Source organism: Tenebrio molitor, chromosome 3 (assembly GCF_963966145.1).
Source record: "Tenebrio molitor chromosome 3, icTenMoli1.1, whole genome shotgun sequence".
Classification (NCBI taxonomy): Eukaryota; Metazoa; Arthropoda; class Insecta; order Coleoptera; family Tenebrionidae; genus Tenebrio; species Tenebrio molitor.
Window position 1 is genome coordinate 18,782,326 of NC_091048.1, and position 12,141 is coordinate 18,794,466.

Consider the following 12,141-nt stretch of genomic DNA (forward strand, 5'->3'; position numbering starts at 1 on the left):
AAACAATTACCTTACATGGAGGAAAGTACTTTTTTATTTTTATAGTTTTGCTTATGCATGTCTTTAATGGGTATACTTTTAAGCTCTAATTAAGATGTGTTAATGAGCATCGTCAGGGATTAAATCCTTTGTAGCTTTAGTAAGAAATAGCTTAACTTTATTTGCCCTTGGGAAACAATGCGAAAGTTGTTTTAAATGCTAGTCGGTTTATCGTTGTTGATAATTGTTTTTCAGGTGATTATAACAGCTAACGTGTACGCGTGCTAGCGATTATTAAAATGTTCTGTTTATTTTTGTAGCGTAATAGTACTCAATTTTTAATTTTAAATACCAAACGGCTTTTATTCTTGATGCTTTTTAAATATTTGTATGTCGTATTGTTTAAATGATGTCATGATGCTATTGCAGATAACAATTAATTTTAATTCGCGTTAAAATCAACTCTTTTGTAAATTGTAATATTTGAGCCTATTTAAGTCAAGTATTTAGAATAATTTGTGAAAATACTCTGTATTGTAGATGTAAAATAGCTAGGTAAAGTATCTAATGGCTAATTTGAATGTAACTGTGCCTTATTTTTTATGTGTCTGATTTATTAATCTGGATGCGACCTCCCCTCGCCGTCTTCAACATGGACTCTTCCGACGATAATCGATTTTTGTATGCCGGTATCTAATTATATTTATTGGATAATTTGTTCAATACACAATTTTAATCAGTGTTAATTATCCAATAATTTCGTAAATTTTCTGAAGAAAATGCTCCATCCAAGCAGATTTACATTTAGTGCGTGTTATTTTTTTCAAATTAACGGGCTGCCATGACAGTCCCTTTAAAGAGCGTTCCCGGCAAATTCTACAATTTCTCCATTCGAAAATCGCTTCGATGTCGTGCGCGAAGTAACGTGAGCCTGCCGAAATGCATACCAAAATGACCGTCGAAAAACGGGCTAAATTTTGGTGTGCGTGGTTCAGGGTGTTGAGTCCGTGTTTAGGAAAAAACTTAGGTTAAATTAAATGTCAAGACCCCATTACCACGCGTATCGTTATTCGATTGTAAAGTCGGCGTTCCGGCGATTCCCACCAACCAATCAGATCGACGCGGGAAACACTCGTGACTTGCGCCAACCAATCGTTAGCGCGCGATTTGAATTCCCTCTTCATTCTTTGTGGATGACGACAAGTTTTGTATACATTCGTTGGGTGTAAAGTGCTGTCAGTGTTAAATATCTTTTTATCCATGATTTAAACAAAAATACAACCAGACACAACGAACTGCCATCAAATTACACATCAGTAAGTATCTCTGGTATTTTACATGTATTTTTTTATTACTTTTCTGTTACAAAACGGGAATAAAACGTAATTTTCATGTAGTAGGCGCGTAATGGACTCGTCCAACGTTCGGATCCCGCTCTTTTGTGTAAACGTGTGTTATCTAATCGGAAACAATAATAATTAATTGATTGCTGAAAATGGCAATTCGAACTTGTAGTACACTACTAGAGGTGAAAATCGGTCGGAATTTTATTAAACTAGGGACAATTGGCGGCTAAATCGCATCGGGGTACACCTACATCGTTCTAGAGTTTCAACGGAAAATTTTCATTCAGATTAACGCGAATTTCTCACGAAAAAATCCACGAGATTCAGCAAAAATAGACGACTGTGTTGTATTAAAATTGTATCATTTATTTTTATATCAACAAGGCGGGAAGACGATCTCAACACTTCAAGGTCACGCGGAAATTAGTTTTGATAAGAACCGGTAGAAGCAATGTACTGTGGAATAAAGAAACTATTATTTTATTTTTAATCTAATTTGCATCATTTTCTTGTTCTTTGCCGGAATTTGTTGATTCGTTGTCGCCGGTAGTCGTTCGCAGACGCATTTTTGGGAATTGTGTAACAGGTGATTTATGGCAGGTTTTTCTTTATTGAAGTCAGCATACCTGAGAATTTTCAATTGTTGTAAGTCGCCCCATTGTATTCAAGAACCGTATGGGGTAATAAGGTGCAGAAAAGAACTGCGTAAGTTCGTCTGGGGTACGGCCAGACATCGTTTAACAAACCGGTATTCTTCCAGCCATTGTTAACAATAGTGATTACAAGATTATGCAGATTAAAGATTTAGTCGCTCCTTCTTGTTGAAAATGACACCGTCGTTCCTATTATTGAGAATTTTTTTTTGCCATTTTTAATTCTTTAAAAACTCACCACCAGATCACGAGAGGAATACATAGGTGATTAAGCGGTTCTCACCCTCCTCTTTTTCTCCCCTCTTGGGCGGAATGATGACCATCTGTCTGAATTAAGTACAGTTTGCCAATGAAAATGATCGTCGGGTGTTGTTCAGTTTAAATTCTGACGAATCAAAATATTGATTTTGCATCGGCTTATCCCATTGATTTTTATCAAGTTCGCTTCTTTGTCAGAAACTTTTATTTCATATTCACCACCAATAAAATATTAATGAAATAAAATTCATCGCTTTGAAAGGAGGACGAAGAATCTCCTTCGTTTTTGAAATTATTAATGTCGCTTCATAAAATCAATCCAATCATTCAAACAGAGCCAGTCTTTCATCGTGCCCATTGAAAGCGAAGCTGTGAAACGCAAGGGGTAAAAATGAATAATTTTAAATTCGAAAATCATAGGGTTAAAATTGGACTTCAACAAAAACTGCAGCAGTATCACCCACCGCTTTTGTACTTCTTCCAATCCTGACAAATTGTACTCAGTTTTACTTATTCCCAGGATTTGTCTGTTTTGAAGTTATGATCATTGTTTTAAGTGGGAGTACCTACAACAACCGTGGACGAAGTGCATTCGCATGGGCGATTGGGCGGGGCTAAAATTTATTCGGTTCTTGAGCTTCATACGTTTAATATGATCTTCTAATTTTAAGTGTAGACTCGGTTCAGTTTTTAATGTCACAAAAACACCACTTGCAGCACGGAAGTTAACCCTTTTAAGTTGTTATATTTGGTCATAATTCGTTTTGTAAAATTAAAGTAAATATATTTTTAGATATATGTACTTACATGTTTTTTGTGAAAAATTCGAACAAATGAACGTTGAAGAAAATTGTGCGTTAAAACCTATAACAATAATTATCAAAACTTGTTAACAAGAATTTTTTAGAATTTGCGTTTATAATAAACGTCAGTCAGTAGGAGTCGTTTATGGCTTTATAAAAGTACACTGTACTTTAATGAAATTTTTATCAATATTTCAGTGTATTACACCAAAAAACTTCCAATATTAATATTCAAATTCTACTTTTTAACATCTGTTGCAGATGTAGTTGCATCCGTTACCTTGAATTACCAATTAATACGAAATTCTCTAGAATTTGAAATTTTATTTTTTTTATTTAAAAATTAAAACGGGTGCAAATTCTAAAAAATTACATAAAAAATGGTTTTATAAGGGTATTGGCGCACTCGTCCCATAGAAAACTCCCCTACGGGTCGTTTTCTACACCTGGGAGTCGTGCGCCAAATCAACCCTTATAAAACTCGTTCTTTAATATACTATTAATTACTTAAAGACCTCAGATTTGTTATAAAACGTACTGTGAAATTACCGCTTGAGATGAATGGACCCATTGTTGTGGTTTTTGTTCTCCACCCACATTTTTTTATGATTAATTCATTAATTTTTTAGTACAGATTTTTTTAAATAACTCTTATTGTTTCAGTACTAAGGCAAAATTTTGACCTAATGGTTCTTTTATTAAACTAATTAATAATAATCTTTGTTAATATGTTTTCATTTACCATTTTATTTTTGAGCATTTCTTTTTCATGTTATTTCATATAAAATGAGGCAAATCTACATAATTTTATGTACAAATGAATGCATTCTAAGTCTAAAAAATGTATAAAATAACAAAAATCCTTCATTGATATTAGAAAACTATCGATTTTTTTTTCAATTTACCAAGTGTTTTTAGAAAAAACCAATTTTCATCCAGAAGCAACTAAAACGGTTCAAATAAATAACCTTCCATAATTTCGATAAAATGAGATCTAATGATCGATATTTCCGCGCTTAATAAATTAAAGCGTTAAGAAAACAATAATATTGCTTTTGCAGTTACAGTAATATGTGCGATGAAGTGTTGGATAATATTCAAGAATCGAGGTAATATTTTAGGAGCTGATCGTGAGAGGATTTGCGTCATTATAACGACCCATTTGAGTTTTGAATTCCGAATTGAAACGCAGAGCTAGCGACAAAAAATTTTTTAAAAAATCGCATTTACTTGAACGTTTCGATTTATTGATGACTGTTCGCAACTGCATATTTTAAAAGTATCGTCTTGTTACTTGCAGAAGGTTACAAACATGTCTGCCGTCATGGACATGTACTTGAGCGCATCCGATTCAATGTCCTTTCAAGACATACTCGACATCGACATAAAATCAGAGATTGAATCTTTAGTCGGTGGTCACAATGATTTCTCCGGCTTAAATTTCTCAGAACTACCTCCTCTGGAACTGGAAGACGTTCCCGACATAAAGTGGTTCTCTTCCACCTCGAATCACTCAAATTCCAGCTTGACTCTGGATTTCAACGGCGAAGAGCGCGCCACCATGGTCAATCCAAATGCCGTAATGCCCGCAATTTCGTTAGCCCAAAGCATTAGATCGCCGTCGCCCACGTTAAAAGAAAGCCATTTAACGTTTTCACCTTCCACTATTAAAATATCAACTGTAAAACAGGAAGCCAATCAAGTTAAGAAAGATCTCTTGAAAAAATTAGGTGACGAAGACAGAAATGAGAAACCTCCGATACTGAAAACGATCAGCAAGGTGACTCCAATTCTGTCGAAGCCTGTAACTAAAACGGTAACGAAAACACCGACGTTACTAACATTTAGGAACACAGTAAATAGACAAATAAATTCGCCAATTACGGTAGCTCAGGTAAATAATGTGACTACAGTTAGAACGGTTTCGTCAACGACCACTAATCGTAAATTCAACAACAACAGTCGATTTTACGAAGACGGAGAACGGACGTATCCGAAACCCGCGTACAGTTACAGTTGTCTGATAGCGATGGCTTTAAAAAATAGTCGGTCGGGTAGTTTACCCGTATCAGAAATATACAATTTCATGTGTAAGCACTTTCCCTATTTCATAACGGCACCTAACGGCTGGAAGAACTCTGTCAGACACAATTTGTCTTTAAATAAATGTTTCGAAAAAATAGAGAAGCCAGCGTTGAACGGGGCTCAAAGGAAGGGCTGTCTGTGGGCCATGAATCCGGCAAAGATCAGCAAAATGGACGAGGAGGTGCAAAAGTGGTCCAGAAAGGACCCGGTTGCCATCAGAAAGGCCATGATCAATCCGGAACATTTGGAATCTTTGGAACGGGGCGAATTGAAGTTCTCGTGCAGTTACGACGAAGGTGATAATTTTGGAGATTCTTGCGGTAGCGCAGAGAGCGAGGAAGGCTCCGATTACGAACAGGAAGTCGATGGCAGCATTAAAGCGGATTTTGATTACATCAACGTGGCAACGATCAAGACCGATAACGAGGATGGAAGCGATCTCGATATTGAAGTCAGCAGCGATCTTGATATTGAGGTAGTAGCGCATTTTTAATAGGCAATTAAAATGTTTACGTGTAAATTTTTTTCCGGTCAGGTATCCGACGGCGTTTACGAAGACACCGAAGAAGACCAGGAAATGTTAAGAGTAGAGATGGCTCTGGCACAAAAGGAGTTGATGGAATATGAAAAAACTGTCAACAATAAAAGGCGGAGGACGTATATAGTTCAAAATTAGAAATAGTATTAGTACTATAACGAACATTTTTTCGTGTTGGTGTCCATCTGGTCACACATCTCCATAAAGTAAAAAAGTGAAGCTGTGTAAGATTGGTGATAATTGTAAATAATTGTAACTTTCCTGCCTGTGTATTTCTTAGGATTAGTTGATTCATTGTTTTATACTTAAAGACTGCCCTTTCTATCGATTTTTCTGGTGAAACCAATAACTAGTTTTATTTCTTATGAAACAATGAATTGAACCGATTTTTGTTGTTTTTAATTTCCTCGTATTGTAGACTTGTGTAATTTGCCAAGACAGTATTGGGAAGTAGATGTGGACTGATGGCAAGAGCAAAATTGATTGGTTCAAGCGTGAATGCTTTAAATCCATTCAAACTCGAACTTTTAAATTGTGTTTTTATGTTATTTTACAAATGTGCCTTTGCTCCAAACTCAACTTCTAGGTCTTTATATTTCCTCTTGGTGGGACCAGTTCACAGATTCTTTTTCGTTCTGATTTTAATTACCATTTTACTTTTCTTTAACTTACGTATCATGTGATAGTTTTCTTATTTGCTTAATTTGTTTTAAACATAATTTATTTGGAGTATTATTGTAGCGCGTTGTCTGGATTAACAAAGTGCTAACGATGCTTTCAAAGACTGCATTGTGAGGGCATTCTGGCATTTGCCACCCTCCGAAACAGTCCAAAAAAAAATGTAAATTGATCAATCCGCATAATGAGCAGCAGGGCTCGAAAACATCTGTATCTAGGTAGGATTTATAATTTTGTAAGAGCAAAAGAGAACAGACTATTTTTTTTAATTCAATTCCTAGCTTATTAATAGCTGATTGTCAAAAATATTGTACTATATTATAATTAATTTTCTATTTTTTTTTAATTAATGTTAAGTGATTTGTTATAAGATGATGTACAAATTTTGTTAGTTTTAATAAGATCCTTGTAAAAATAAAGTTGTGACTTTATACAGTATTATTGTTTTAATTTCCTACCGGAGGATGTCTGAGAATGAGAGCTGAGGTTGTGAAGCTTATTTTTACAAGAGATTTGAAGTTACATTAACCATAGTTGATATAAGAAATGCTACGATGTAGTTGCATTAATTTCCAAATAAATAAAGAGAACTACGACTTTGTTTTTACTAAAGTACGAACAGATTGAAATAAAAGAACTGATATAAAAATTTATTTAAAACAATATAGAAAAAATATGGCAATGATAATAATTAACATGACTAAATTTTAACGATTAACCAACAGCTTTAAAGAAGTACATCACCACCGACCTGACTTTGTCGAGATTTGGGCGCTTTTCGCAAACTTCCCAGTATATTTAAAAGTTCCGAAACAGCCTTCGACCCTTCTCGCTCCTTCTTGTTCTCGTTTTTAACTTTCTTCAAAGTAAACTTCCCGGATTTAATCACGTTAATAATGTCTTCGTTAACACCAGCCGGTGCCTTTTTATTGTCTGCAACCGGTTCTTTATCTTTTACACCGATGGCATCCGCAAGCTCCGCGATGTTGACTCTCGATCGCCTCTTCACCCTCAACGGAACCACCGGGGGCTCGCTGTTGACGAGGCACGGTGGAGGAGGTGGCGGCGGCACCGGAGGCCTCTGCAAGGCTTCCTCGGCCTTCTCCGCCCTTTCTAACGCTTCCTCGGCCTTCTCCGCTCTTTCTAACGCCGCCTGCAGCTCGGACTCCGCCAATTTGAGACGTTCCTCGACGACTTCCAAGTGAGAATTCTTCTCCGCCATTTCCAATTTTTCCTGCAAAAAATCAATCAATGCACACTGGACGCCAACCCCTATTTTCGCCTACCTGCAACAAGCTGATCTCTTCTTCGTGTTTGTTGCGTTCATCTTCCAGCGAACGCTTCAACTGTTCCACGTCTTGCAGCAGCAACAAAAATTCTTCCTGGTTCTCGTTGTTAAGTCCTTGCAGCAGTAAAGTACTTTGGTGTGCCAACACGTTCCTTTCTTTCTTGTAGCCGTCCGCTTCTTTCCTGCAATGCGATTTTGGGTCACAATTTTTTTGTGAGCTTCACTTTCATATGCACAATTCCGAACAACTTTCCCTAACCTTGATTAGAACACTTACTTCAAAATCACTACGCTATTTCTTTGGTTTTCTTCCATTTCTTTCAGGTGAGTCAATTCTTTCTTCATCATTTCGGACACTCGGATGATCTGCTCGTATTCCTTCTTCAGTTCGACGAACTCGCGGTCCAGCTTTTTGTTTTTCTCCTTCTCGACGTCCAAGTCTTCGGACAATTTGACGTTCTGTTCGGATGTTGTGAACTCGATGTGCTTCAAGGTGTCAACTTCCGTTTGCAACTCTGCAACTTCCGCACTTAATTGTTTGATCGTTTTGTTGAGATTTTCGATGTCGGAGTCGCCGCCTGATTCGCCGGCGTCAACTCCTTCATCAACCGTATCTCTGTCCATCAGCAACATAGTTTTCCGTTTCAGTTCCTTGTTTTCTTTGTACCAGTTTGAAGCGTCCTTCAACGCCCTACAACAAATTTTATCGAAATAAATTCGAAACCGGAGAACTTCCGCACGTACGATGACATGGCAGTTGTCTCTGTATCATATTTGTTCTTCAACATTTCGTACTCCTTGTAGAGACTTTTCGACACTTCCGACAGTTTTGAATAGTTTTCGTTTTTCTCGAACAATTCCGTTTCCAACTGTTCATTCTTGACTTGAAGGTCCAGATGTTTCCGCTGTACGTCGTTATATTGTCTCCCAACTACAACATTCATCATTATTAATGCTAGACTAGACTTAAAATTAATTAGGCACGAATTCGCTTAATCGAGCAAACTCGCTTGTTAATTCGGTCAGGAAACTGCCGATTATTGTTAGTGTTTTACCGTTTTGTATTTCAGACTTAATTAATTAAGCTGAAGAATCCGACCATGGGAAACAATCCGAAGTAAACGACCTGCTCCGCGAGAATTTCATTCATGTTTAAACTTGTTTACCTAACTAATTGCGATAACGAAGGCAACTCTTTCACTTTAACTTCAAAAATCAATATTGCATCTGGAAATGTTAACCGCCACATTTATTGTGAATTTGTGTCACAGTCTAATCATTAATATTCAATTATGCTCGATAATCTCGGAATATCTCGATAATGGGCTTTCCTAGCCGAGTTTTTTTCTGTGCATTCCCCATTTCGTAAAGAAACACTACAACCCCACAACTGAAATCGTTACAGCACTAGGATGCGACATTTTTTGTGGCAAACCGCAGCCAGGTGCACTTTCATTATTGATTCCATATATGGATTAGTAGGATCGTGTCAAGGCATACACTTACTTTTTTCCTTCTCGGTGAGAATGGTTTTTCGTTTTTGCTCAGCTTCTTCATATTTTTGTTTCCACTTGAGCACTTCGGGGTTATTTATCGGTATTCTGGAGGGTGATGGGGGTGGTGACTGTGTGAAAGAGTTGGAGTTCACCCTGTTTATGGAGTTTTTCCGGAGCGGAATGTTTGAATTGCCATTAGTCAGTTTGTTTGGCGCGGATCTATTGCCATTCGCCAAGTTACTCATGATGAAATGGCTTTTCTGGAAGAAGAAATATTGCTGTAATTAAAATTTGTCAACAATTCCTGCTTACTCACTTGCGCAGAATAAATTGAAGCGTTTTAACCGCACACAACTACCGGAATCGAGCCCATTTTGATGCGACACGTTTACGGCACTCTTTGTTGCAAAAACGTTAAATGTATGCAAATGGTTACGTGACCTTTTTCCCGATAAATACTGTTGAGATTTCTCTGTTTTACTCTATTTTTCAGTTCGCATGCATGGCTTTCTCTGCGGGATCGGAAGGATGTGGCTTACAATATATTCTCGTTCCATTCGTCATCTTTTTGAATAATTACAGTTTCTAATTTATTTAATGTGCGGATGCTCCATTAGGACAAACTCGAATTATACGCAGTATAAAAATATCTGCGGATAAAATTTGAAAGGTGAAATAAAGGAATAGTTAACTGCCCGCTAAAACACGTGTTGAGCTTCTACTAATACCCTCTGTTTTAGCTATTTTTAACACCAATTTTAAGGTGTAATTTGAGAAATCGTAAAACAGAATGAGAATACGTATCAAATGGGGGGGTTATAAATTTAAAGATTAGGTACCGCACCACTGTAAATAAGCAGATAATTCATTTTATTTTATGAAAAAGATAACGGGTAAACCTGGTGATAGCGGTACAAAGTAAAATACTGCAAACTTAGTGTTAGTCTTAGTCCAGAAAATTACTTTATTTTATGAGTTTTACTTATCAGAACCATTCATAAGAGGACGGGAAATTGAGCCTAACTAAGTAGATAATAATATATCATGCAAGCTAAATCTAGGTGTGTTGTACAACTGAACATTATAATTTTCGAGAGTTACTCTTTCATTTTGTTTACACATCTATAAATCACGAAATTTTTGGGTTAAGGAAAGTGAATTTCGTAACAAACGAATGAAAAAATTGAGCTAGGTGTCTTAAAAATTTTCCATGCCTCAGTAGAAACTAGGTACGTTGGAAAAGTAACAAATCATCGTTAGTAAAATGAATATTCAGATTGGACATAATGTAATACAAATTTAACTCCGTTACTTGGACTTGAATACAATTTTATAGACATTCCATTATTGTTATAAAGCTGTTAATACTCTAAGCAATTCGATTTATCACCTAGATCATTTTTTAAATAACTGGAATGGAGGGAATGTCCATAGATTAGTTAGTAATTTCCGTTGGCACTTTTGAATGTGTACAAAAATATAAACAAAGCGATGCTTAATCAGAATGTGACGAATTGACGATATCGCACAGAATTGCTTATCAAGAACTAGTCGAGAGATCAAGACCTTCATTGTTTTATTTGCTACAAACATTAATGTGTTATTGGACTTGTAGAAAAATTGGCAGTGGCGTCACACTTGTCGGGGCTAATCTAACACCAATAAACAGTTAGTTTTATTTATTTAAAAACGGTCACTCATCCGCTTTTTTCTGTTATTTAACATTCGTGAACTGGACACTTGATATGTATGAGAATTGAGAAAGCGACTCACCTAAGAGATCTTCACTGATGCAGGTGTACAATATTCAATTGGTATTGACATGTAAACAAAAGGCAAAAAGGTGTGTATATGGTGAAAGTAGCAATAACGTGTCCTTTTACCGGCGCGAACGCATTATAATCGCCTCGAGGTTGCTTTACTACACCGTTCACAGTTACAAACTGACAACAAAATCTAAAGATATCTTTCTTTTTCCGTTTTGTAAGTATGCTATATTAGAGGAGGGAGTGACTCATATTGTAAAGATAAGTTAATACGCATGTCTTACTCATTTTTTTATAAGGTGTCTATCGAGTGTATGCGCTTGAGTAAATCGGTAAGTCTGCACGATTCCGTCCGGATGAATAGGTGCTTCTCGTAAATGGAACTACATATTATGTAAATCTAGCGGTTTTAGTATTTGTGTTAAACGGAGACAGTTTGTCTTATTTCGTTTTTCGATTAAGTAATTTAGCACAAAGCGTGGGTTCAGAAATGATTATCGTAATTCGTGTGGGCCGAGTCAAATTATGATAAGTGAATGCTGTAATAAACTTAAACAATTGTAGAGTATTAATTATGTAAGCGACTACAAGAAATACATTTCTTAATTTTAACCGAAATAAATATCAACTAGGTGCCTATCTACGACAGATAGGTACTTACTACGTGAATTACCATTATATGAGACTAATGATGAGTAACGAGTAAACGTTGGCAAATTTTCCCTCAGAAAAAATAACAAGAAATAAATAAATCGTTGGGTTGTATTAATTAATAAGGAATTATTTATTGGAACGAAGATTTTTAGGTGTGGTTCTTTATTTATTAAAAGTGTTTATGCAACCAGCTATACTAGGAATGTGAATATTGTTAGGCATGTCATTAAATATGAATAAATGAATGTTATGAATATAAATTAAACAATCCTGTTAGATTTGGACAGTTAAATTAGTCAGTATCAGGCCCCGTACTATAATAAATATTATTTTATTTTAGTTTGTTGATAACTTGGATAATTCTAGAAGTTATGTTACTAATCAAGTAAAAACATTCTAACCAATCAAATTAAAAAAATTTGGGAGACATTATCATTATTAACGGGAGTATTTGGGTAAATACGATAATCTGAATTCTAAAGAAAAAAAGTCCTATCTCAAGCGATAATCGAGAAAAGACATCCTAAACTTGACCAATCACACTTGAGCACCATCAAGGTAAGATAACCGCAATTTTGCGTTGCCGAGGTTTCAAAA

The 12,141-nt window shown here is 36.0% G+C and overlaps 2 protein-coding genes across 3 annotated transcripts; one reads left to right on the forward strand and one right to left on the reverse strand.

Moving 5' to 3' along the window:
- The first annotated feature begins 143 nt into the window (after window positions 1–143).
- On the forward strand, window positions 144–6,776 carry jumu (jumeau). Its single transcript, XM_069041214.1, has 3 exons — window positions 144–1,295; window positions 4,340–5,599; window positions 5,660–6,776. Exons 2-3 carry the CDS (start codon window positions 4,352–4,354, stop codon window positions 5,798–5,800), a joined length of 1,389 nt encoding a protein of 462 aa, XP_068897315.1. The 5' UTR covers window positions 144–1,295; window positions 4,340–4,351; the 3' UTR covers window positions 5,801–6,776.
- A 200-nt stretch (window positions 6,777–6,976) lies between these two features.
- Window positions 6,977–11,101, reverse strand: LOC138125741 (shootin-1). 2 transcript variants are annotated; one of them, XM_069041199.1, is made up of 6 exons: window positions 10,898–11,101; window positions 9,135–9,384; window positions 8,373–8,559; window positions 7,906–8,319; window positions 7,627–7,810; window positions 6,977–7,574 (listed from the first exon to the last, which is right to left on the reverse strand). In XM_069041199.1, the coding sequence occupies exons 2-6, from the start codon at window positions 9,367–9,369 to the stop codon at window positions 7,068–7,070; spliced, it is 1,527 nt and encodes a 508-aa protein (XP_068897300.1). In that variant the 5' UTR covers window positions 9,370–9,384; window positions 10,898–11,101; the 3' UTR covers window positions 6,977–7,067. The 2 variants fall into 2 exon arrangements, with proteins under 2 accessions (XP_068897300.1, XP_068897301.1); XM_069041200.1 differs by lacking the exon at window positions 10,898–11,101 and adding an exon at window positions 9,441–9,636.
- Between the last annotated feature and the right edge of the window lie 1,040 nt (window positions 11,102–12,141).